The following is a 24,622-nucleotide window of genomic DNA, read 5'->3' on the forward strand; positions in this document are numbered from 1 at the left end:
CTGGGAGAAATTAGGAAAAATTAGGAAAAATCAGGAAAAATTAGGAAAAGTTGGGAAAAATAGGGAAAAATTAGGAAAAATCTGGGAAATTGGGAAAAATTAGGAAAAATTGGGAAAAAATTGGGGAAAATTAGGAACAACTAGGAAAAATTGGGAAAAATTAAGAAAAATTGGGAAAAAATTAGGAAAAAATGGAGAAAAATTAGAGAAAATTTGGAAAAGTTAGGAAAAAATCAGGAAAAATGAAGAAAAATTGGGAAAAATTAGGAAAAATTAGAAAACAATTGGGAAAAGTTGGGAAAAATTTGGGAAAATTAAGAAAAATTGGGAAAAACTGGGAAAAATTGGGAAAAATTAGGAAAAACTGGGAAAAGGGAAAAATCTGGGAAAAAGGAGGGGGAAACTGAAAAACTGGGAAATATGAGTGGAAAAAAGGGAAAAATGAGGAAAAAAGATGGGAAAATGGGAAAATTGGGGGGAAAGGGGGAAATTGGGGAAAATGTTTGGAAATTTGGGAAAATGTGGGGAGAAAGAGGAGGAAAATTGGGAAAAAATGGGGAAATTTGGGCAAAAATAGGGAAAAACAGGGAAAAATAGGGAAAAATAGGGAAAAATAGGGAAAAATGGGGAAAATTGAGAAAAATGGGGAAAATTGGGGGAAAATGGGGAAAATTGGGGAAAAATGGGGAAAATTGGGGAAAAATAGGGAAAAATGGGGAAAATTGGGGAAAAATGGGGGGAAATGGGGAAATTGGGGGGAAATGGGGAAATATTGTGAAAAGGAGGGAAAAAATTGGGGGAAATGGGGAAAAAGATGGGAAAATGGGGGGAAATCGGGAAAATTGGGGGAAATGTGGGGAAAAGGAGGGGAGAAATTGGGGAAAATCGAGGAAAAGGGGGAAAAATTGGGGAAAAATGGGGGAAAAGGGGGAAAAAATGGGAAGGGAGAAGGGGGGAGGGGAAAAGCAGGGAATTCTGGGGGGAAAATTGGGAAAATCGGGAAAAGCCGAAGGTCGCCCCTGGTGGCGCAATTCCCGGAATGCGCCAAAATCCGGGAATTTGCCCCCAAAAATCGATCCCGGCCTCAAAGGACGAGGCCGCCCCTGAATTCCCGGAAAAAAAGGGGCGGGAATGGGGGAAAATCCCGAATTTTGGGGGGTTGGGAATGACGGGGGAGGGGGGAGGGGGGAGGGGAAATCTGGGGAGAATTCCGGGATTTGGAAGGTAAAAAAATGGTGATTTTGGGTTAAAATCGCAGAATTTGGGGAGAAAATCTCGAAATTCGGGGCCAAATCCCAAAATTTGAGGGGAAATCTTTTCCTTTTGGGGCCAAAAATGTCGATTTTGGGATCAAATCCTTCAATTTTGGGATCAAATCCTTCAGTTTTGGGATTAAATCCCACAATTTTGGGGTCAAATCGCACAATTTTGGGGTCGTTTTCCTCCATTTTGAGGTGAAACCCGACAATTTTATGGAAAATCCCTGGCATTTCGGGTAAAACCTGAGGATTTGAGGGCAAAAAAAGGCAATTTTGAGGTAAAATTCCATGATTTTGGGGCAGAAGCTTCAAATTTTTGGGGAAATTTCTGAGACTTGGGGCCAAAATCAGGATTTTGGAAATGAGGATTTTTTTGGGGCATTTTTTTTTCAAAAAAATGAGGATTTTTTTGGGGCAAAATCGGCCAATTTGGGGGCAAAAATGTCGATTTTTTGGGCAAAGTAGCTGCGTTTTGGACCTAAATCCCACAATTCTGGGGAAAATCCCTCGATTTTTGGGAAAATCCCTCAATTTCAGCCCTAAATGTCCCAAATTTTTGGGATGAAATCCTCTCATTTCAGACCTAAATCCCTCAATTTTTTGGGGATAAAATCCCTCAATTTTCTGAGCTAAAATCCCTCCATTTTAGCCCCAAATTCCTCAATTTTTTGGGGTCAAACCCCTCAATTTTGGCCCCAAATCCTTCAAATTTTTGGGCTCAAACTCTTCCATTTTCTGGGATCAAATCCCTCCATTTCGGCCCCAAATCCCTCCATTTTTTGGGGTCAAATCCCTCAATTTCGGTGCCAAATCTTTCAAATTTTGGGGATAAAAAACGCCTCAGTTTCTTGGGGTCAAATCCCTCAATTTTGGCCCTAAATCCTTCAATTTTTAGGAATAAAATCCCTCAATTTTTTGGGGTCAAACCCCTCAAATTTGGCCCCAAATCCTTCAATTTTTTGGGCTCAAACTCCTCCATTTTATCCCCAAATCCCTCAATTTTTTGGGATCAAATCCCTCAATTTTTTGGGGTCAAATCCCTCAATCTTTTGGGATTGAAGCCCTCAATTTCGGCCCCAAAATACTTCAATTTTTGGGAATAAAATCCCTCAATTTTTTGGGGTCAAATCCCTCAGTTTCTGCCCTAAATCCCTCAAATTTTTTGGGATCAAATCCCTCATTTTTTTGGGATCAAACCCCTCAAATTTGGCCCCAAATCCTTCAATTTTTTGGGATCAAATCCTTCCATTTTATCCCCAAATCCCTCAATTTTTTGGGATCAAACCCCTCAATTTTGGCCCGAAAATCCCTCAATTTTTCGAATAAAATCCCTCAATTTTTTGGGATCAAATCCTTCCATTTTATCCCCAAATCCCTCAATTTTTTGGGATCAAATCCCTCAAATTTTTGGGATCAAATCCTTCAATTTCGGCCCCAAAATCCTTCAATTTTTCGACCCCAAATCCCTCAATTTTTTGGGATCAATTTTGGACCCAAATCCTTCAAATTTTTGGAATAAAATCCCTCAAATTTTTGGGATCAAATCCCTCAATTTTCTGGGATAAAACCTCCCAGTTTTGGCCCCAAATCCCTCAATTTTTTTGGGATCGAACTCCTCAATTTCGGCCCCAAATCCCTCAATTTTTGGGAATAAAATCCCTCAATTTTTTGGGATTAAATCCTTCATTTTCGGCCCCAAATCCTTCAATTTTTCGGCCCCAAATCCCTCAATTTTTTGGGATCCAACCCCTCAATTTTGGCCCCAAAATCCCTCAATTTTTCGGAATAAAATCCCTCAATTTTTTGGGCTCAAACCCCTCCATTTCGGCCCCAAATCCTTCAAATTTTTTGGGACAAAATCCCTCCATTTTCTGGGATAAAACCTCCCAGTTTCGGCCCCAAAACCCTTCAATTATTCGGAATAAATCCCTCAATTTTTTGGGGTCGAACCCCTCAAATTTGGCCCCAAATCCCTCAATTTTTTGGGACAAAACTCCTCCATTTTTTGGGATAAAACCTCCCAGTTTCGGCCCCAAATCCCTCAATTTTTGGGGGATAAAATCCTTCAGTTTTTTGGGGTCAAATCCCTCAATTTCAGCCCTAAATCCCTCAATTTTTTGGGATCAAACCCCTCAATTTCGGCCCCAAAATCCTTCAATTTTTAGGAATAAAATCCCTCATTTTTTTGGGATCGAACCCCTCAATTTTGGCCCCAAATCCTTCAAATTTTTGGGCTCAAACTCCTCCATTTTTTGGGGCCAAATCCCTCAATTTTGGCCCCAAATCCCTCCATTTTTTGGGGTGAAATCCCTCCATTTCGGCCCCAAAATCCTTCAATTTTTTGGGATCAAACCCCTCCATTTTTTGGGATCAAACCCCTCCCCCCCTCCCCCCCAAACCCGGGATCCCCCCCTCCCCTCCCCTCCCCTCCCCCCCCGATGACGTCACTCACCTGCCAGGTAGAGCAGCCCCCAGGTGAGCGCACCTGGAGCCGCCATGGCCGCTCCGGAGCCTGCAGGTGACCCCTGCCCCTCCCCCCACCTCAGGTGACCCCCCCCGGGGTGGGGGAGGGGAGGGGGGAGGGGCGCGGTTACGTCAGAGCCGTTCCCGGGAAAAAAAAAAAAAAAAAAAAAAAAAGCGGGAACGGCCCCGGAGGGAACTGGGGGGGAGAGAGAGCAGGTAAAGCTCACCTGGGGACACCTGGGGACACCTGGGGATCACCTGGGGGGGGCTGGGGACACCTGGGGGGGCTGGGGACACCTGGGGACACCTGGGGATCACCTGGGGATCACCTGGGGACACCTGGGGACACCTGGGGATACCTGGGGATACCTGGGGACACCTGGGGACACCTGGGGACAGCTGGGGACAGCTGGGGACACCTGGGGACACCTGGGGATACCTGGGGACACCTGGGGGTACCTGGGGGTACCTGGGGATGGACACCTGGCTCAGGTGTGGGGGGTCCTTAATCCACTGGGGGGCCCTCACCTGTCCTGACCCTTCACCTGTCCTGACCCTCACCTGTCCCCACCTGTCCCCACCTGTTCCTCACCTGTCCTCACCTGTCCTGACCCCTCACCTGTTCTCACCTGTCCTGACCCTCACCTGTCCCCACCTGTCCTCACCTGTCCCCACCTGTCCTCACCTGTTCCTCACCTGTTCTCACCTGTCCCCACCTGTCCTCACCTGTCCCTCACCTGTCCTCACCTGTCCTCACCTGTCCCTCACCTGTCTCAGCTGCCATGAGGATTTGGGGTCCCCTTCACCTGTGGGCTCACCTGGGGCTGCTCCTGCACCTGTGGCTCTGCGGTGAGTGGGACTGGGGGGGGACAGGTGAGGGGGGACAGGTGAGGGGGTTGGGACAGGTGATGGGGCGACAGGTGAGGGGGGGACAGGTGAGGGGGTTGGGACAGGTGAGGGGGCGACAGGTGAGGGGGGGGACAGGTGAGGGGGCGACAGGTGAGGGGGGGACAGGTGAGGGGGGGGACAGGTGAGGGGGGGACAGGTGAGGGGGGACAGGTGAGGGGGGGACAGGTGAGGGGGGACAGGTGAGGAGGGGACAGGTGAGGGGGGTGGGACAGGTGAGGGGGGGACAGGTGAGGGGGGTTGGGACAGGTGAGGGGACCCTGGCACCCTCAGGTGAGCCCAGGTGTGCTCACCTGCCCGTGTTCCGTGTTCAGGTGCGCCCCCAGGTGCAGCAATGCCGCCCTCAGGTGCGACCCCAGGACCCCCAGGTGAGCACATGACACCCTCAGGTGAGTCCAGGTGAGGTCCTGGTGCCCAGGTGAGCTCACCTGTCTATGTTCTGTGTTCCAGGCATGCCCCCAGGTGCGACCGTGACACCCTCAGGTGAGTCCGTGACACCCCCAGGTGCCCCCAGGTACCCCCAGGTGAGCCCTGGTGCCCAGGTGGGCTCCAGGTGAGCCCCAGGTGAGCCCCTGACACCCCCAAGTGCCCCCAGGTGAGCTCCTGGTGCCCCCAGGTGGGGTCCTGGTGCCCAGGTGAGCCCCAGGTGAGCCCCAGGTGAGCCCCAGGTGAGCTCCAGGTGAGCCCCAGGTGAGCCCCTGGTGCCCAGGTGAGCTCCAGGTGAGCCCCAGGTGAGCTCCTGGTGCCCAGGTGAGCCCCTGGTGCCCTCAGGTGAGGTCCTGGTGCCCAGGTGAGCTCCAGGTGAGCTCCAGGTGAGCCCCTGGTGCCCAGGTGAGCCCCAGGTGAGCTCCAGGTGAGCCCCTGGTGCCCAGGTGAGCCCCAGGTGAGCCCCAGGTGAGCCCCAGGTGAGGTCCTGGTGCCCAGGTGAGCCCCAGGTGAGCTCCAGGTGAGCCCAGCCCCCCCCCATCCGATCTCACCTGTCCCCGTTGCGTGTCCCAGGTGCGCCCGAGGAGGGCCAGGTGCGCCTGGCCGGGGGCCCGCACAGGTGCGCGGGGCGCGTCGAGGTGTTCCACGCGGGCAGGTGGGGCACGGTGTGCGACGACGCCTGGGAGCTGCCGGACGCGCAGGTGAGCTGCCGCCAGGTGCGCTGCGGCCCCGCCCTGGCGCTGGCGGGCTCAGGTGAGTTCGGGCCAGGTGAGGGCCCCATCTGGCTGGACGAGGTCACCTGCGCCGGGAACGAGACTCACCTGGCCCAGTGCCACGCCCGGCCCTGGGGACAGCACAACTGCCACCACGGAGAGGACGCGGGGGTCGTGTGCGCAGGTGAGGGGACAGGTGAGGGGGGACAGGTGAGGGGACATCTGGGGACAGGTGGGGACAGGTGAGGGGACAGGTAAGGGGACAGGAGAGGGGACAGGTAAGGGGACAGGTGGGGACAGGTGGGGACAGGTGAGGGGACAGGTGAACTCAGGTGAGCTCAGGTGACCCCAGGTGAACTCAGGTGAGCAGGGTCAGGTGACCCCAGCTGTCCCCAGGTGAACCCAGGTGACCCCAGGTGAGCACAGGTGACCCCAGGTGAGCTCAGGTGACCCCAGGTGAGCACAGGTGACCCCAGGTGAGCCCAGGTGACCCCAGGTGTTCCCGTGTTCCCCCCCAGGTGCGGATCCCGTGCTGCAGCCCCAGGTACAGCCCCAGGTGAACCCCCAGGTGGACCCACAGGTGAATTCCCAGGTGAGCCCCCAGGCGAACCCTCAGGTGAGCCCCCAGGTGGATCCCCAGGTGAACCCTCAGGTGGATCCACAGGTGAACCCCCAGGTGGATCCTCAGGTGGACACCCAGGCACAGCTGAAGGTAAGGCCTCAGGTGTCCCCAGCTGTCCCCAGCCCTCCCAGGTGTCCCCAGGTGTCCCCAGGTGTGTCCCCAGGTGTGCCCAGCTGTCCCCAGGTGTCCCCAGCCCCACCAGGTGACCCCAGGTGTGTCCCCAGGTGACCCCAGGTGTCCCCAGGTGACCCCAGGTGTCCCCAGCCCCCCCAGGTGTTCCCAGGTGTCCCCAGCCCCCCCAGGTGACCCCAGGTGTGTCCCCAGGTGTCCCCAGGTGACCCCAGGTGTGTCCCACGTGTCCCCAGGTGTCCCCAGCCCCCCCCGGTGTCCCCAGGTGTGTCCCCAGGTGACCCCAGGTGACCCCAGGTGTGTCCCCAGGTGCGGTTGGTGAACGGCTCCTCCAGGTGTGTGGGCAGGGTGGAGGTGCTGCACAAGCACAGGTGGGGCTCGGTCTGCGACGACACCTGGGACATGGCGGACGCACAGGTGAGCTGGGGACACACCTGGGGTGGGGACACACCTGGGGACACCTGGGGACACACCTGGGGACACACCTGGGATCACCTGGGGACACACCTGGGGATGGGGACACACCTGGGGACACCTGGGGACACACCTGGGATCACCTGGGGACACACCTGGGGATGGGGACACACCTGGGGACACCTGGGGACACCTGGGACACACCTGGGATACACCTGGGACACACCTGGGGTTGGGATCACACCTGGGGGGACACCTGGGAACACCTGGGGGTGGGAAACACACCTGGGGTCACCTGGGACACACCTGGGGCACACCTGGGGGTGGGATCACACCTGGGGACACCTGGGGACAGCTGGGGACAGCTGGGGTGGGGAATACCTGGGACACACCTGGGACACACCTGGAGGGACACCTGGGGTGGGGACACACCTGGGGGGACACACCTGGGACACACCTGGTGGGGGGGAACACACCTGGGGGTGGGGACACACCTGGGACACACCTGGGGACACCTGGGGGTGGGGACACACCTGTGCCGGGATCACACCTGGGGTCACACCTGGGGGTGGGGAACACACCTGGGGAAACACCTGGGACACACCTGGGGACACCTGGGACACACCTGGGGGTGGGGTCACACCTGGGGGTGGGGTCACACCTGGCCGGGGTCACACCTGGGGGTGGGGTCACACCTGGGGACACACCTGGGGGTGGGGTCACACCTGGGTCACACCTGGGGGTGGGGTCACACCTGGTCGGGGTCACACCTGGCCGCGCTCACAGCCCTCACCTGCACAGGTGATCTGCCGTTACCTGGGCTGCGGCACCGCCCTGGCCGCACCTGGCCACGCCCACTTCGGGCAGGGGCAGGACCCGATCTGGCTGGACGGGACGCACTGCACAGGTGAGGAGCTCACCTTGAGCCAGTGCCACCTGCACACCTGGGGGGAGCACAACTGCGGCCACAGCGAGGACGCCGGCGCCGTCTGCTCAGGTGAGAGCGGCTGGGGGACAGGTGAGAGCGGCTGGGGACAGGTGAGAGCGGCTGGGGGACAGGTGAGAGCAGGTGAGAGCGGCTGGGGGACAGGTGAGAGCGGCTGGGGGACAGGTGAGAGCAGGTGAGAACAGGTGAGAGCGGCTGGGGGACAGGTGAGAGCAGGTGAGAGCGGCTGGGGGACAGGTGAGAGCGGCTGGGGGACAGGTGAGATCGGGTGAGAGCAGCTGGGGGACAGGTGAGAGCGGCTGGGGACAGGTGAGAGCGGCTGGGGCTCAGGTGAGAGCGGCTGGGGGACAGGTGAGAGCAGGTGAGAACAGGTGAGAGCGGCTGGCGGACAGGTGAGAGCAGGTGAGAGCGGGTGGGGGACAGGTGAGATCAGGTGAGAGCGGCTGGGGGACAGGTGAGAACAGGTGAGAGCGGGTGGGGGACAGGTGAGAGCGGCTGGGGCTCAGGTGAGAGCGGCTGGGGCTCAGGTGAGAGCAGGTGGGGGACAGGTGAGAGCAGGTGAGAACAGGTGAGAGCGGCTGGGGGACAGGTGAGAGCGGCTGGGGGACAGGTGAGAGCGGCTGGGGGACAGGTGAGAGTGGGTGGGGCTCAGGTGAGAGCAGGTGAGAGCGGGTGGGGGACAGGTGAGATCAGGTGGGGCTCAGGTGAGATCGGGTGGGGCTCAGGTGAGAGCAGGTGGGGCTCAGGTGAGCTCAGGTGAGATTGGGTGGGACAGGTGAGATCAGGTGAGATCAGGTGGGGCTTGGGTGTGCTTGGGTGGGGCTCAGGTGAGCTCCAGGTGAGGTCGGGTGGGGCTCAGGTGAGATCGGGTGGGACAGGTGAGATCAGGTGTGCTCAGGTGAGATCAGGTGGGGCTCAGGTGAACTTGGGTGGGGCTCAGGTGTGCTCAGGTGTGCTCAGGTGAGCTCAGGTGTGCTTGGGTGGGGCTCAGGTGTGCTCAGGTGAGCTCAGGTGGGACAGGCGAGATCAGGTGAGCTCAGGTGAGATCAGGTAGGGCACAGGTGAGCTCGGGTGGGACACAGGTGAGCTCAGGTGAGTTCAGGTGTGCTTGGGTGGGGCTCAGGTGAGATCAGGTGAGCTCCAGGTGGGCTCAGGTGTGCTCGGGTGGGACAGGTGAGATGAGGTGAGATCAGGTGATCTTGGGTGGGGCTCAGGTGTGCTCAGGTAAGATCAGGTGGGGGACAGGTGAGCTCAGGTGTGCTCAGGTGGGGCATGGGGGGCCAGGTGTGCTCAGGTGATGGAGAATGGGGTGGGGGGTGCATCCCCAGGTGTCCCCAGGTGTCCCCAGGTGTGTCCCAGGTATATCCCAGGTGTCCCCAGGTGTGTCCCCAGCTGTCCCCAGGTGTGTCCCCAGGTGTGTCCCCAGCTGTCCCCAGGTGTCCCCAGGTGTCCCCAGGTGTGTCCCCAGGTGTCCCCAGGTGTCCCCAGGTGTGTCCCCAGCTGTCCCCAGGTGTGTCCCCAGGTGTGTCCCCAGGTGTCCCCAGGTGTGTCCCCAGCTGTCCCCAGCTGTCCCCAGGTGTCCCCAGGTGTCCCCAGGTGTGTCCCCAGCTGTCCCCAGGTGTCCCCAGGTGTCCCCAGGTGTGTCCCCAGCTGTCCCCAGGTGTGTCCCCAGGTGTCCCCAGGTGTCCCCAGGTGTACCCCAGGTGTGCCTCACCCCTCCCCCTCCCGCAGGTCCCGACCCCCCCCAGGTGCGGCTGCTGGGCGGCCCCGGGCCCTGCGCGGGGCAGGTGCAGGTGAGGCTGAACCGCACCTGGCTGCAGGTGTGCGGCCTCACCTGGGGGCTGCCCGAGGCTCAGGTGCTGTGCCGGCAGCTGGGCTGCGGCCCCGCCCTCAGCGCACCTGTGGGGCCGCACCTGCCCGGGCCGGGGGCGTGGCTGGCCGGGCTCACCTGCCGGGGGAGCGAGGAGCTGCTGCTCGAGTGCCGGGGGCTGCAGGCCGGTACCTGCCCCACAGGTGCGGCCGCCGCCGTGGCCTGCGCCGAGCCGCCAGGTGAGGGAGGGGCTCAGGTGGGCTCACCTGGATGGGGGTGGGGGCTGCTGGGCCGGGTGGGGGGGGGGGGAACTCACCTGTGTCTCACCTGTGCTGTCATCTGTACCTTCACCTGTCCCTCAGGTGTTCCTCACCTGTCCCTCACCTGTGTCTCACCTGTTCCTCACCTGTCCCTCAGCTGTTCCTCACCTGTTCCTCACCTGGCCTGTCACCTGTCCTGTCACCTGTCCCTCACCTGCTCTTCACCTGTCCTGTCACCTGTCCCTGACCTGTACCCTCACCTGTCCCTCACCTGTCCCTCACCTGTTCCTCACCTGTCCCTCACCTGTCCTGTCGCCTGTACCTTCACCTGTCCCTCACCTGTCCCTCACCTGTTCCTCACCTGTCCTGTCACCTGTCCTGTCACCTGTTCTTCACCTGTCCTCACCTGTTCCTCACCTGTTCCGCCAGCTGTATCTTCACCTGTACCCTCACCTGTTCCTCACCTGTTCCTCACCTGTCCTGTCACCTGTCCCTGACCTGTACCCTCACCTGTCCCTCACCTGTCTCTCATCTGTCCCTCACCTGTCCTGTCACCTGTCCTGTCACCTGTCCCTCACCTGTTCCTCACCTGTCCTGTCACCTGTCCCTCACCTGTTCCTCACCTGTCCTGTCACCTGCCCTTGTCTCACCTGTCCCCCCTCACCTGGCTGTACCTCACCTGTTCCACCTGCCCATCTCACCTGTCCCTCACCCTTTACCTTCCTCACCTGTCTGTGCTACCCCTCACCTGCCCCACCTGTGCCTCACCTGGCTGGATCTCACCTGCCCCACCTGTCCCACCCATCACCTGTCTCACCTGTCTCTCACCTGTCCCACCTGTCTCACCTGTCCATCTCACCTGTCTCACCTGTCCATCTCACCTGTCCATGCCTCACCTGTGTCTCACCTGGCTGGATCTCACCTGCCCCACCTGTCCCACCCATCACCTGTCTCACCTGTCTCTCACCTGTCCCACTCGTCACCTGTCCATCTCTCATCTGTCTCACCTGTCTCTCACCTGTCCATGTCTCACCTGTCCATCTCACCTGTCTGTGTCTCACCTGTCTATCTCTCACCTGCCCCACCTGTCCCACCCGTCACCTGTCCATCTCTCATCTGTCTCACCTGTCTCTCACCTGTCTCACCTGTCTCTCACCTGTCCCACCCGTCACCTGTCTCACCTGTCTTTCACCTGTCCCACCCGTCACCTGTCCATCTCTCATCTGTCTCACCTGTCTCTCACCTGTCCATGTCTCACCTGTCCATGTCTCACCTGTCCATCTCACCTGTCTGTGTCTCACCTGTCTATCTCTCACCTGCCCCACCTGTCCCACCCGTCACCTGTCCATCTCTCATCTGTCTCACTTGTCCATGTCTCACCTGTCTCACCTGTCCAGCCGTTCCCGTCTCCTGCTCGGTGCTGGAGGCTCTGCTGGGGGTGGGGGCGGGGCTCTGCGGGGCCCTGCTGGGTCTTTACCTGTGCGCCAGGTGTGCCCCGCCCCGCCGGGGCTGGCGCCGCACAGGTACGGCCGGGACCCCCAAAAACCCCCAAAACAACCCCAAAAACCCCGAAAACACCCCAAAAAACCCCAAAAAACCCCGGGGGACCCCAAAAAACCCCAACCCCCCCAAAAAAAACCCCAAAATCCCTCAGGTGACCCCAAAACCCCCAAAAAACCCCAAAATCCCCCCAAAAAACCCCAACCCCCCCCAAAAAAACCCCAAAATCCCTCAGGTGACCCCAAAACCCCCAAAAAACCCCAAAATCCCCCCAAAAAACCCCAAAATCCCTCAGGTGACCCCAAAACCCCCCAAAAACTCCCAAAATCCCCCCAAAAAACCCCAAAATCCCCCCAAAAAACCCCAAAATCCCCCCAAAAAACCCCAAAATCCCCCCAAAAAACCCCAAAATCCCCCCCAAAAAACCCCAAAATCCCCCCCAAAAACCCCAAAATCCCTCAGGTGACCCCAAAAAAACCAAACCCCCCCAAAAAAACCCCAAAATCCCTTGGGTGACCCCAAAACCCCCCAAAAAACCCCAAAATCCCCCCCCAAAACCCCAAAATCCCTCAGGTGACCCCAAAAAAACCAAACCCCCCCAAAAAAAACCCCAAAATCCCTTGGGTGACCCCAAAAAACCCCAAAAAACTCCAAAAAACCCCGGGGGACCCCAAAAAAACCCAACCCCCCCCAAAAAACCCCCAAAATCATGCAGGTGACCCCAAAACCCCCCAAAAAACCCCAAAATCCCCCCAAAAACCCCAAAATCCCCCCCAAAAACCCCAAAACCCCTCCGGTGACCCCAAAACCCCCCAAAAAACCCCCAAAATCCCCCGGGTGACCCCAACCCCCCCAAAAAAACCCCAAAAACCTCAGGTGACCCCAAAACCCCCCCCAAACCCCAAAAATTCCTCAGGTGACCCCAAAAAAACCCCCAAACCCCCCCAAAAAACCCCAAAAATCCCCACGTGACCCCAAGACTCCTCCAAAAAACCCCCCAAAAACCTCAGGTGACCCCAAACCCCCAAAAGTCCCCCCAGGTGACCCCCAAAACCCCCCCGGTGACCCCAAAACCCCCCAACCCCCCACAGGCGACCCCAAAATTCCCCGTGTGACCCCAAAACCCCCCAAAAACCCCCGGGTGACCCCAAAAACCCCCCGGGTGACCCCAAAAAACCCCAAAATCCCTCAGGTGACCCCAAAACCCCCCAAAAAACCCCCAAAACCCCCGGGTGACCTCAAAACCCCCCGGGTGACCCCAAAATCCCTCAGGTGACCCCAAAAAAACCCCCAAAACCCCCCAAAAAAAACCCCAAAAAACCCCAGGTGACCCCAAAACCGCCCCCCCAGAAAACCCCAAAAAACTCCCAGAAAAAAACCCAAAACCCCCAAAATCCCCCCAAAACCCCAGGTGACCCCAAAACCGCCCCAAACCCCCCCAAAAAAACCCCAAACCCCCCCGAAACCCCACAGGTGACCCCAAAATCCCTCAGGTGACCCCAAAAGCCCCCAAGAAACCCCAGGTGACCCCAAACCCCCCCCCCCAAAAAAACCCCAAAACCCCCAAAAACCTCCCAGAAAATCTCCAAAACCCCCAAAATCCCCCCAAAATCCCCCCAAAAACCCCCAAAAATCCCCAGGTGACCCCAAAAATCCCCCAACCCCCACCTCGGGTGACCCCAAAATCTCTCAAAACCCCCCCCAAACCCCACAGGTGACCCCAAAATCCCCCAGATGATCCCGAAACTCCCCAAAAATCCCCCAGGTGACCCCTCAGAAGCATCCGAGACCCCTCAGGACCCCCCAAAATCCACCCCTGGGACCCCCAAATCCACCCCAAATCCACCTGGGACCCCCCAAATCCACCTGGGACCCCCAAATCCATCCCAAATCCCCCTGGGATCCCCAAATCCATCCCAAATCCCCCTGGGATCCCCAAATCCATCCCAAATCCCCCTGGAATCCCCAAATCCATCCCAAATCCCCCTGGGATCCCCAAAATCCATCCCAAATTCCCCCCAAATCCACCTGGGACCCCCAAATCTTCCCCAAATCCCCCAAATTCACCCCAAATCCCCCAAATTTCCCCCAAATCCCCCCCAGGACCCCCCAAATCCATCCCAAATTCCTCCTGGGACCCCCAAATCCATCCCAAATCCCCCTGGGACCCCCAAATCCATCCCCAAATCTTCCCCAAATCCCCCCAGGACCCCCCAAATCCATCCCAAATTCCCCAAATCCCCCCCAAATCCCCCTGGGACCCCCAAATCCATCCCCAAATCCCCTCGGGACCCCCAAATCTTCCCCAAATCCATCCCAAATCCCCCCAGGGACCCCAAAATCCATCCCAAATCCCCCTCAAATCCACCTGGGACCCCCAAATCTTCCCCAAATCCCCTCGGGAACCCCAAATCTTCCCCAAATCCCCCAAATCCATCCCAAATCCCCCCAAATTCCCCCCAAATCCACCCCAAATCCACCCCAAATCCACCCCAAATTCCCCCAAAATCCTCCCCAAATCCACCCCAAATTCCCCAAATCCCCCCCAAATCCACCCCAAATTCCCCCCAAGACCCCCCAAATCCATCCCAAATCCCCCAAATTCCCCCCAAATCCATCCCAAATCCCCCCGGGACCCCCAAATCCATCCCAAATCCCCCCGGGACCCCCAAATCCATCCCAAATCCCCCAAATTCCCCCCAAATCCATCCCCAAATCCCCCCCAAATCCCCCAAATTCCCCCCAAATCCCCCAAATTCCCCCCAAATCCATCCCAAATCCCCCCGGGACCCCCCAAAATTCCCCAGGGACCCCCAAATCCCCTCGGGGGGTGCTGGGGGGGTCTCGGGGGTTGTTGGGAGGAGTTTTGGGGGGTCCCGGGGGGGGAATTTGGGGGATCCCTGGGGAGTCTTGGGGTGGATTTGGGGGCGATTTGGGGAATTTGGGGTGGATTTGGGGAATTTGGGGTAGATTTGGGGGGTCTTGGGGGGAATTTGGGGTGGATTTGGGGGGGATTTGGGGAATTTGGGGTGGATTTGGGGTTGATTCGGGTAATTTGGGGTGGAATTTGGGGGGGATTTTGGGAATTTGGGGTGAATTTAGGGGGTTCTGGGGGAATCCTGGGGAATTCTGGGTGGATTTGGGGGGAATTTGGGGTGGATTTGGGGGGTCTTGGGGGGATCTTGGGGAATTTGGGATGGATTTGGGGGGAATTTGGGGGGAATTTGGGGGGTCTTGGGAGTTTTTGGGGAATTTGGGTGGATTTGGGGTGGATTTGGGGGGTTCTGGGGGGTTCTGGGGGGATCTTGGGGAATTTGGGGTGGATTTGGGGAATTTTGGGTGGATTTGGGGGGAATTTGGGGAGGATTTGGGGGGTCTTGGGGTGGATTTGGGGGGAATTTGGGGAATTTGGGGGGGATTTGGGGAATTTGGGGGGGATTTGGGGGGAATTTGGGGTGGATTTGGGGGGAATTTGGGGTGTCTTGGGGGGTTCTGGGGGGATCTTGGGGAATTTGGGGTGGATTTGGGGGGTCTTGGGGTGGATTTGGGGGGAATTTGGGGTGGATTTGGGGGGTCTTGGGGGGTTCTGGGGGGTTCTGGGGGGATCGTGGGGAATTTGGGGTGGATTTGGGGGGTCTTGGGGTGGATTTGGGGGGAATTTGGGGTGGATTTGGGGGGTCTTGGGGAATCTGGGGTGGATTTGGGGGGTTCTGGGGGGGTTCTGGGGGGATCTTGGGGAATTTGGGGTGGATTTGGGGGGTCTTGGGGTGGATTTGGGGGGAATTTGGGGAATTTGGGGTGGATTTGGGGGGTCTTGGGGAATTTGGGGTGGATTTTGGGGAAATTTGAGGCGGATTTGGGGGGATCCCGGGGAATTTGGGGCGACTTGGGGGGTCCTGAGGGTTTTGGGGAGGTTCTGGGGACCCCCCAAATTCCCCCCCCCCAGGACCCCCCTGACCCCTCCCCCATTCCCCAGGTGAGCCCCTGCTGCCAGAGCAGCCCCCGCGCTCAGCTGAGCTGTAGGAGCCCGGGACACCCCCAAACCACCTCGGAACTACCGTGAAATACCCCCCAGGACCAGTAAAAACCAGTAAAAACCAGTGAAAAACAATAAAAACCAGTAAAAACCAGTAAAAACCAGTACAGCCCGACTACATTACCCAGCATGCACCGCGCGCGGGGGGGGGGGGCGGAGTGGGCGTGGCCTGGCAGCGGAGGGGGCGTGGCCTCAGCGCGGCGGCGAAGGCGGGAAGGCGGAGGGGGCGTGGCCTCGTGAGGCGGAGGGGGCGTGGCCTGGCCGCGGAGGGGGCGTGGCCTCAGCGCGGCGGGGAAGGCGGGAAGGCGGAGGGGGCGTGGCCTCGTGAGGCGGAGGGGGCGTGGCTTGGCCAAGCGGCGCGGCCCGGGCGTTGCGCGGCGGCGGCGCCGGGCCCGGCCCTGCCCCGGTTCTAAGCCGGTTCTAAGCCGGTTCTGCCCCGGTTCGGCCCCGGTGGAGCCTCCGGGAGCCCGGCAGGTGAGCGGGGAGCGGGGGGGAGGAGGAGGAGGAAGCGGCGGGGCCGCGGCGGCGGCGCCTGCGCGGGGCGGGCCTGGGGGAGGTGGGGCCTGCAGGGGCTGAGGGGAAAGGGGCGGGGCCTGAGGGAGGTGAGGGCGGGGCCTGTGTGGAGGGGCGGGGCTCATTGCGGCCTGGCCACGCCCCCATTCGGCCACTCTCGTGTCGGGTCTGGGGTCCCACCTGCGCACCTGGGATGGGTCTGGGGTCCCACCTGCGCACCTGGGATGGGTCTGGGGTCTCACCTGCGCACCTGGGATGGGTCTGGGGTCCCACCTGGGCACCTGGGATGGGTCTGGGGTCTCACCTGCACACCTGGGATGGGTCTGGGGTCCCACCTGCACACCTGGGATGGGTCTGGGGTCCCACCTGCGCACCTGGGATGGGTCTGGGGTCTCACCTGGCCCCCCCATGTCGGGTCTGGGGTCTCACCTGGCCCCCGTGTCGGGTCTGGGGTCTCACCTGGCCTCCCTGTGTCAGGTTTGGGGTCTCACCTGTCCTCCCCGGGTCGGGTCTGGGCTCTCACCTGGCCCCATGTTTTGGGTCTGGGGTCTCACCTGGCCCCCCCATGTTGGGTCTGGGGTCTCACCTGTCCCCATGTTTTATGTCTGAAGTCTCACCTGTCCCCAGGTCCCTGCAGTGTCGGGTTTGGGGTCTCACCTGGCCCCCCCCATGTCGGGTCTGGGGTCTCACCTGTCCCCAGGTCCCTGCAGTGTCAGGTTTGGGGTCTCACCTGGCCCCATCATGTCGGGTTTGGGGTCTCACCTGTCCCCAAGTCTCTGCAGTGTTGGGTCTGGGGTCTCACCTGGCCCCGTGTTTTGGGTCTGGGGTCTCACCTGGCCCTGTGGCTCCCACCTGGGGTCTCACCTGCTGCCCATGTTTCAGTCTGAGCTTTTGTCTGTGCCAGCTCTGGGCTCTCACCTGTCCCAGCTCTGGGCTCTCACCTGTCCCAGCTCTGGGCTCTCACCTGTCCCAGGTTTGGGCTTTCACCTGTGCCAGCTCTGGGCTCTCACCTGTCCCAGCTCTGGGCTCTCACCTGTGCCAGCTCTGGGCTCTCACCTGTATCAGGTTTGGGCTCTCACCTGTCCCAGCTCTGGGCTCTCACCTGTCCCAGCTCTGGGCTCTCACCTGTCCCAGCTCTGGGCTCTCACCTGTGCTCGTGTCCCCCTCAGGTGTGGCCATGGCGGGCGCGGCGCCCCCCGCAGGCGCCCCCGAGCACCCCTTCACCTGCCGGGAATGCGGCAAATCCTTCCGCTGGTCCTCGCGCCTGGCGCATCACCTGCGCAGCCACACAGGTGAGCGCCCCTACAAATGCCCCGAGTGCCCCAAAGCCTTCAAGGGCTCCTCCGCCCTCCTCTACCACCTGCGGGGCCACACAGGTGAGCGGCCCTACACCTGCTCCACCTGCGGCAAGAGCTTCAAGCGCTCCTCGCTGCTGCAGACTCACCTGCGCGTGCACACGGGGCTGCGCGCCTTCAGGTGCGCCCAGTGCGGCCTCACCTTCAAGTGGGCGTCGCATTACCAGTACCACCTGCGGCAGCACTCAGGTGAGCGGCCCTACCGCTGCCCCACCTGCCCCAAGGCCTTCAAGAACTCGTCCAGCCTGCGGCGGCACCGCCACACCCACACGGGCGAGCGGCCGCACACCTGCGGCACCTGCGGGAAGGGCTTCGCGCAGGCGGCCAACCTGCGGCAGCACCTGCGGGTGCACACGGGGGAGCGGCCCTACACCTGCGGCACCTGCGGCAAGAGCTTCACGCACTCCTCCAACCTGCACCTGCACCGGCGCACGCACGGCCCCGCCCCGCAGTGCCCCGCCTGCGCCGCGCCCTCGCGCACCTGCCCGCGGCGGCACCTGCGGGACCCCGACCCCGCCGCCGCCGCCGCCGCCGCCGCCGCCTCACCTGAGCCGCTCTGGAGGCCGCTGGGGGTCACCTGCGCCGAGCAGGAGGAGCCGGCGGCCCCGCCCCAGCGCTGCCTCACCTGCGGCAAGAGCTTCAAGAACGGCTCGGGGCTGGCGCGGCACCTGCCCGGCCACGAGCGGCTCAGGTGCGCGGCCGCCGCCCCCAGAGCCGCGCCCCTGCCAGGTGAGGCGGCCGCCGCCGCCGCGGCGCCGCCCGAGCGGCCGTACAGGTGCGGCGAGTGCGGCAAAGCCTTCAAGGGCTCCTCGGGGCTGCGCTACCACCTGCGCGACCACACAGGTGAGCGGCCCTACACCTGCGCCACCTGCGGCAAGAGCTTCAAGCGCTCCTCGCTGCTGCAGACTCACCTGCGCGTGCACACGGGGCTGCGCGCCTTCAGGTGCGCCCAGTGCGGCCTCACCTTCAAGTGGGCGTCGCATTACCAGTACCACCTGCGGCAGCACTCAGGTGAGCGGCCCTACCGCTGCCCCACCTGCCCCAAGGCCTTCAAGAACTCGTCCAGCCTGCGGCGGCACCGCCACACCCACACGGGCGAGCGGCCGCACACCTGCGGCACCTGCGGGAAGGGCTTCGCGCAGGCGGCCAACCTGCGGCAGCACCTGCGGGTGCACACGGGGGAGCGGCCCTACACCTGCGGCACCTGCGGCAAGAGCTTCACGCACTCCTCCAACCTGCACCTGCACCGGCGCACGCACTCGGCGGCGCGGCCCTTCCGCTGCCCCGCCTGCCCCAAGGCTTTCGCCGTGGCCGCTTACCTGCGGCGGCACCTGCGCACGCACGGCCGCGCACCCGCGGCCGAGGCCGACGCCTCACCTGCGCCGGCCGCCGCGTACCTGGTGCTGCCGGCGCCGCAGGGGCTGCGGATCCTGCCCGGGGGCCCCGCGCAGCGCAAGGTGCTGCTGCTGGCCGGCCCCGCCCCCGCGCACCTGGCGCAGGTGGGGAGGGGAGGGCGCGGCTGGCAGAGCGTGCTGGTGCTGCCCGGGGGAGGGAGGGAGGGGACGGGGACAGGGGTGCGGCTGCAGGTGGCGGAGGTGACAGCGGTGACGGGGGTGGCAGCGGTGACAGGGGTGACAGGGGTGACAGGGGTGACAGGGGTGACAGGTGTGACAGGGGTGACAGGGGTGACAGGTGTGACAGGGGTGACAGGTGTGACGGGGGTGGCAGGGATCACAGGGGTCACAGGGGTGGCAGGGGTCACAGGGGTCACAGGTGTGTCAGGGGTCACAGGTGTGTCAGGGGTGACAGGTGTGACAGGGGTGTCAGGGGTGACAGGTGTAGGTGTGACAGGTGTGTCAGGTGTCACAGGTGTGACGGGGGTGACAGGGGTGACAGGGGTGTCAGGGGTGACAGGTGTAGGTGTGACAGGTGTGTCAGGTGTCACAGGTGTCACAGGTGTGCCAGGGGTGACAGGTGTCACAGGTATGACAGTGGTGACAAGGATCACAGGTGTGACAGGTGTGTCAGGTGTCTCAGGTGTCACAGGTGTCACCGGTGTCTCAGGTGTCTCAGGTGTCACAGGTGTCACAGGGGTGTCAGGGGTGACAGGTGTAGGTGTCACAGGTGTCACAGGTGTCACCGGTGTCTCAGGTGTGTCAGGTGTCTCAGGTGTCACAGGTGTCACCGGTGTCTCAGGTGTCACAGGTGTCACAGGTGTCACAGGGGTGTCAGGGGTGACAGGTGTCACAGGTGTCACAGGTGTCACAGGTGTCACCGGTGTCTCAGGTGTCTCAGGTGTCACAGGGCTACAGCTGCAGGTGCTGCCAGTGCCCTCGGACATCACCAATGTCCAGCTCCAGGTGTTGCCAGCACCACCTGAGGTCCCCAATGTCCATCTCCAGGCCACCGAGGTCCCCAACGTCCATCTCCAGGCCACCAAGGTCCCCAACGTCCATCTCCAGGCCACCAAGGTCCCCAGTGTCCATCTCCAGGCCACCGAGGTCCCCAACGTCCATCTCCAGGCCACCGAGGTCCCCAACGTCCATCTCCAGGCCCTGCCACTCACCTCAGGTGTCACCAATGTCCAGCTCCAGGTGTTGCCACCACCTTCAGGTGGCACCAGTGTCCAGCTCCAGGCCACCGAGGTGACCAACGTCCATCTCCAGGCCACCGAGGTGACCAATGTCCAGCTCCAGGTGCTGCCACCACCACCTGAGGTGACCGGTGTCCACCTCCAGGCCACCGAGATGACCAGCATCCACCTGGAGCCCGTGGAGGAGGTGCCCAGTGTCCACCTGGAGACCGTGGAGGAGGTGCCCAGTGTCCACCTGGAGCCCGTGGAGGAGGTGCCCAGTGTCCACCTGGAGCCCGTGGAGGTGGCCGATGTCCACCTGGAGAAATCAGAGCTGCCCAGCGTCCACCTGGAGACCATGGAGGAGGTTCCCAGCGCCCACCTGGAGATGTCAGAGGTCCCCTCGGACCACCTGGAGGTGACCAATGTCCACCTGGAGACCTCAGAGGTCCCCTCTGACCACCTGGAGGTGTCCAGCACCCACCTGGACACCTTGGAGATGACCGATGTCCACCTGGAGGTGCCCGGTGCCCACCTGGAGCCCTGTGAGGTGACCGATGTCCACCTGGAGGTGCCCGGTCTGCACCTGGACACATCAAAGGTGCCCGGTGGCCACCTGGAGCCCACAGAGGTGCACCTGGACCCGCCCTAGGAGGTGCCCAGGGTCCACCTGGACACACCTTGGAGATGACCAGAGTCCACCTGGAGGTGTCCAGGGCCCACCTGGACATGTCAGAGCTGCCCAGGTCTCACCTGGAGGTGCCCAGAACCCACCTGGAGGTGCCCAGAACCCACCTGGAGATGCCCAGGTCTCACCTGAAGGTGCCCAGAACCCACCTGGAGGTGCCCAGAACCCACCTGGAGGTGCCCAGGTCTCACCTGGAGGTGCCCAGCGCCCACCTGGAGGTGCCCAGCGCCCACCTGGAGGTGCCCAGGACCCACCTGGAGGTGCCCAGGATTCATCTGGAGGTGTCCAGGACCCACCTGGACAGGTCAGAGATGCCCAACACCCATCTGGAGACCACACAGGTGCCCAGGACCCACTTGGAGGTGCCCAGAACCCACCTGGAGGTGCCCAGGTCTCACCTGGAGGTGCCCAGGACCCACCTGGAGGTGCCCAGTGCCCACCTGGAGGTGCCCAGGTCTCACCTGGAGGTGCCCAGGACCCACCTGGAGGTGCCCAGTGCCCACCTGGAGGTGCCCAGGACCCACCTGGAGGTGCCCAGTGCCCACCTGGAGGTGCCCAGGACCCACCTGGAGGTGTCCAAGATCCATCTGGAGGTACCCAGGATCCATCTGGAGGTGTCCAGGGCTCACCTGGAGGTGTCCAGGACCCACCTGGACAGGTCAGAGATGCCCAACACCCACCTGGAGCCTTCTGAGGAGGTTCCCAGTGTCCACCTGGAGACCACACAGGTGCCCAGGGCCCACCTGGAGCTGCCCAGGGCTCACCTGGACATGTCAGAGATGCCCAGGGCCCACCTGGAGACCGTGGAGGTGACCAATGTCCTCCTGGTGACACCAGAGCTGCTCAGGACCCACCTGGAGGTGCCCAGGACTCACCTGGAGGTGCCCAGGTCTCACCTGGAGGTGCCCAGGACCCACCTGGAGGAGCCCAGGACCCACCTGGAGGAGCCCAGGACCCACCTGGAGGTGCCCAGTGCCCACCTGGAGGTGTCCAGGACCCACCTGGAGGTGTCCAGGTCTCACCTGGAGGTGTCCAAGATCCATCTGGAGGTGTCCAGGGCCCACCTGGACATGTCAGAGGTGCCCAGTGTCCACCTGGACACACCTTGGAGGTGCCCGCTGACCACCTGGACACACCTTGGAGCTGCCCAGAACCCACCTGGAGGTGCCCAGGACCCACCTGGAGGTGCCCAGGACCCACCTGGAGCTGCCCAGAACCCACCTGGAGGTGCCCAGGACCCACCTGGAGACCCCCAAGTGCCGGGGGAGGGGACCTGCACACCTGGGACCATGGGTGGGCGGGGCCTGGGGACACCTGGGGGGTGTCTGGGGGGTACCTGGGGACACCTGGGGGTGTCTGGGGACACCTGAGGGGTATCTGAGGGTACCTGGGGACACTTGGGGACACTTGGGGGGTACCTGGGGACACCTGAGGGGTACCTGGGCGTACCTGGGGACACCTGGGGGTACCTGGGGGTACCTGAGGAGGACCTGGGGACACTTGGGGACACCTAAGGGGTACCTGATGACACCTGAGGGGTATCTGAGGGGTGTCTGGGGGTATCAGGGGGTACCTGGGGGTACCTGGGGGGTACCTGGGGACACCTGAGGGGTGTCTGGGGGTACCTGGGGACACCTGGGGGGTACCTGGGGACACCTGAGGGGTGTCTGGGGGTACCTGGGGACACCTGGGGGGTACCTGGGGACACCTGAGGGGTGTCTGGGGGTACCTGGGGACACCTGAGGGGTATCTGAGGTTACCTGGGGACACCTGGGGGTGTCTGAGGGTATCTGGGGGTACTTGGGGACACCTGGGGACACCTGAGGGGTACTTGGGGACACCTGAGGGGTATCTGAGGGTACCTGGGGACACTTGGGGGGTACCTGGTGACACCTGGGGGGTGTCTGGGGGTACCTGAGCTCCCCTGGGGACACCTGGGGGGTGTCTGGGGGTACCTGAGCTCCCCTGGGGGTGTCTGGGGTTCCTGAGCTCCCCTGGCCCAGGTGAGGCCGTTCCCGCCCCTCCCCCCGTGTCAATAAAGGCGCCCCTCCCCCACCCCCCGTGCGGTTTTGTTGCTTCCGGGAGGGGGCGGGGCCGAGAGGGGGCGGGGCCAAGGGGTGGGGGGGCAGTTTCATCTCCCAGTATGGCACCAGTAACTCCCAGTATGGCACCAGTACATCCCAGTATGACACCAGTAACTCCCAGTATGACACCAGTAACCCCCAGTTCAACACCAGTAACCCCCAGTATGGCCCCAGTATTCCCAGTGTGGTCCCACGGATTCCCAGTATGGCCCCAGTAACCCCCAGTATGGCACCAGTAACTCCCAGTATGGCACCAGTACATCCCAGTATGGCACCAGTATAGCCCAGTACATCCCAGTATGGCCCCAGTATGGCCCCAGTATAGCCCAGTACATCCCAGTATGGCCCCAGTATGGCACCAGTAACTCCCAGTATGGCACCAGTATGGCACCAGTGTTCCCAGTATGGCACCAGTAGCCCCCAGTATGGTCCCACGGATTCCCAGTATGGCCCCAGTATAGCCCAGTGCATCCCAGTATGGCCCCAGTATGGCACCAGTATAGCCCAGTATGGCCCCAGTAACCCCCAGTATGGCAGCAGTAACTCCCAGTATGGCACCAGTAACCCCCAGTATGGCACCAGTATAGCCCAGTATGGCCCCAGTAACTCCCAGTATAGCCCAGTATGGCACCAGTAACCCCCAGTATGGCACCAGTAACTCCCAGTATGGCACCAGTAACCCCCAGTATGGCACCAGTATAGCCCAGTACATCCCAGTATGGCCCCAGTAACCCCCACTATAGCCCAGTATGGCACCAGTAACCCCCAGTATGGCACCAGTATAGCCCAGTATGGCACCAGTAACCCCCAGTATGACACCAGTAACCCCCAGTATGGCACCAGTATAGCCCAGTATGGCACCAGTATGGCACCAGTGTTCCCAGTATGACACCAGTAACCCCCAGTATGACACCAGTAACACCCAGTATGGCACCAGTATAGCCCAGTATGGCACCAGTATGGCCCCAGTATAGCCCAGTACATCCCAGTATGGCCCCAGTATAGCCCAGTATGGCCCCAGTAACCCCCAGTATGACACCAGTAACCCCCAGTATGACACCAGTAACTCCCAGTATGGCCCCAGTGTTCCCAGTGTGGTCCCACGGATTCCCAGTATGGCCCCAGTCGTTCCCAGTATGGCACCAGTAACCCCCAGTATGGCCCCAGGGATTCCCAATATGGCCCCAGTATAGCCCAGTGCATCCCAGTATGGCCCCAGTAACCCCCAGTATGACACCAGTAACCCCCAGTATGGCCCCAATATTCCCCAGTATGGCCCTAATCCATCCCAGTATGGCCCCGGTAACCCCCAGTATGGCCCCAGGGATTCCCAGTATGGCCCCAGTATAACCCAGTGCATCCCAGTATGGCACCAGTATAGCCCAGTACATCCCAGTATGGCACCAGTACATCCCAGTATGGCCCCAGTAACCCCCAGTCCCCTCACAGTGCACTGAAATCCCCTCCCAGTCCCTCCCAGTATATCCCAGTACCTCCTAAACCCCCTCCCAGTATATCCCAGTATATCCCAGTGCCCCCTCAGTCTCCTCCCAGTGCCTCCCAGTCCATCCCAGTGCCCCCTAAACCCTCTCCCAGTATATCCCAGTGCTCCCAAACCCCCTCCCAGTACATCCCAGTATATCCCAGTGCACTCCAACTCCCTCCCAGTATATCCCAGTCCATCCCAGTACTCCCAGACCTCCGCCCAGTACATCCCAGTCCATCCCAGTGCTCCCAAACCCCCTCCCAGTACATCCCAGTATATCCCAGTGCTCCCCAACTCCCTCCCACTACATCCCAGTATATCCCAGTGCTCCCAGACCTCCTCCCAGTCCTTCCCAGTCCATCCCAGTACCCCCTAAACCCCCTCCCAGTACATCCCAGTATATCCCAGTGCTCCCCAACTCCCAGTATACCCCAGTCCTT

At 60.8% G+C, this 24,622-nt stretch overlaps 4 protein-coding genes and 1 long non-coding RNA gene across 20 annotated transcripts in view; 3 read left to right on the plus strand and 2 right to left on the minus strand.

The window, feature by feature from the left end:
* LOC131589859 (deleted in malignant brain tumors 1 protein-like) overlaps positions 1 to 3,762 on the minus strand; it is a 16,794-nt gene extending 13,032 nt beyond the window's left edge. For all 5 annotated transcript variants that reach the window (XM_058859679.1, XM_058859676.1, XM_058859675.1 and 2 more), the window contains exon 1: positions 3,712 to 3,762. In XM_058859679.1, coding sequence (XP_058715662.1) covers positions 3,712 to 3,757 — 46 coding nt within the window. In that variant the 5' untranslated portion in view covers positions 3,758 to 3,762. The remainder of the gene's footprint in view (positions 1 to 3,711) is intronic.
* LOC131589863 (soluble scavenger receptor cysteine-rich domain-containing protein SSC5D-like) lies at positions 3,719 to 15,576 on the plus strand. 12 transcript variants are annotated; one of them, XM_058859692.1, is made up of 12 exons: positions 3,719 to 3,777; positions 4,500 to 4,571; positions 4,943 to 4,999; positions 5,082 to 5,111; positions 5,628 to 5,963; positions 6,286 to 6,359; positions 6,408 to 6,479; positions 6,828 to 6,935; positions 7,734 to 7,929; positions 9,610 to 9,927; positions 11,346 to 11,471; positions 15,425 to 15,576. In XM_058859692.1, exons 1-12 carry the CDS (start codon positions 3,756 to 3,758, stop codon positions 15,469 to 15,471), a joined length of 1,458 nt encoding a protein of 485 aa, XP_058715675.1. In that variant the 5' UTR covers positions 3,719 to 3,755; the 3' UTR covers positions 15,472 to 15,576. The 12 variants fall into 12 exon arrangements, with proteins under 12 accessions (XP_058715675.1, XP_058715677.1, XP_058715678.1 ...); XM_058859694.1 differs by having other exon boundaries at positions 6,286 to 6,311; positions 6,384 to 6,479; XM_058859695.1 differs by having other exon boundaries at positions 6,286 to 6,311.
* Positions 4,111 to 4,495, minus strand: LOC131589868 (uncharacterized). Its single transcript, XR_009279860.1, has 3 exons — positions 4,449 to 4,495; positions 4,325 to 4,362; positions 4,111 to 4,267 (listed from the first exon to the last, which is right to left on the minus strand). It is a non-coding gene; the product is annotated as an uncharacterized LOC131589868 (long non-coding RNA).
* Positions 15,577 to 15,821: 245 nt separating the features above from the next.
* On the plus strand, positions 15,822 to 20,654 carry LOC131589866 (zinc finger protein 628-like). Its single transcript, XM_058859709.1, has 6 exons — positions 15,822 to 15,958; positions 17,167 to 19,062; positions 19,126 to 19,212; positions 19,258 to 19,299; positions 19,468 to 19,548; positions 19,594 to 20,654. The coding sequence occupies exons 2-6, from the start codon at positions 17,175 to 17,177 to the stop codon at positions 20,574 to 20,576; spliced, it is 3,081 nt and encodes a 1,026-aa protein (XP_058715692.1). The 5' UTR covers positions 15,822 to 15,958; positions 17,167 to 17,174; the 3' UTR covers positions 20,577 to 20,654.
* On the plus strand, positions 20,612 to 23,585 carry LOC131589802 (neuroblast differentiation-associated protein AHNAK-like). Its single transcript, XM_058859582.1, has 4 exons — positions 20,612 to 21,205; positions 21,341 to 21,691; positions 21,756 to 21,933; positions 23,440 to 23,585. The coding sequence occupies exons 1-4, from the start codon at positions 20,612 to 20,614 to the stop codon at positions 23,583 to 23,585; spliced, it is 1,269 nt and encodes a 422-aa protein (XP_058715565.1).
* Positions 23,586 to 24,622: the final 1,037 nt, after the last annotated feature.

The sequence above is a fragment of the Poecile atricapillus genome, chromosome 30, assembly GCF_030490865.1.
Source record: "Poecile atricapillus isolate bPoeAtr1 chromosome 30, bPoeAtr1.hap1, whole genome shotgun sequence".
In the NCBI taxonomy this organism is placed as follows: Eukaryota; Metazoa; Chordata; class Aves; order Passeriformes; family Paridae; genus Poecile; species Poecile atricapillus.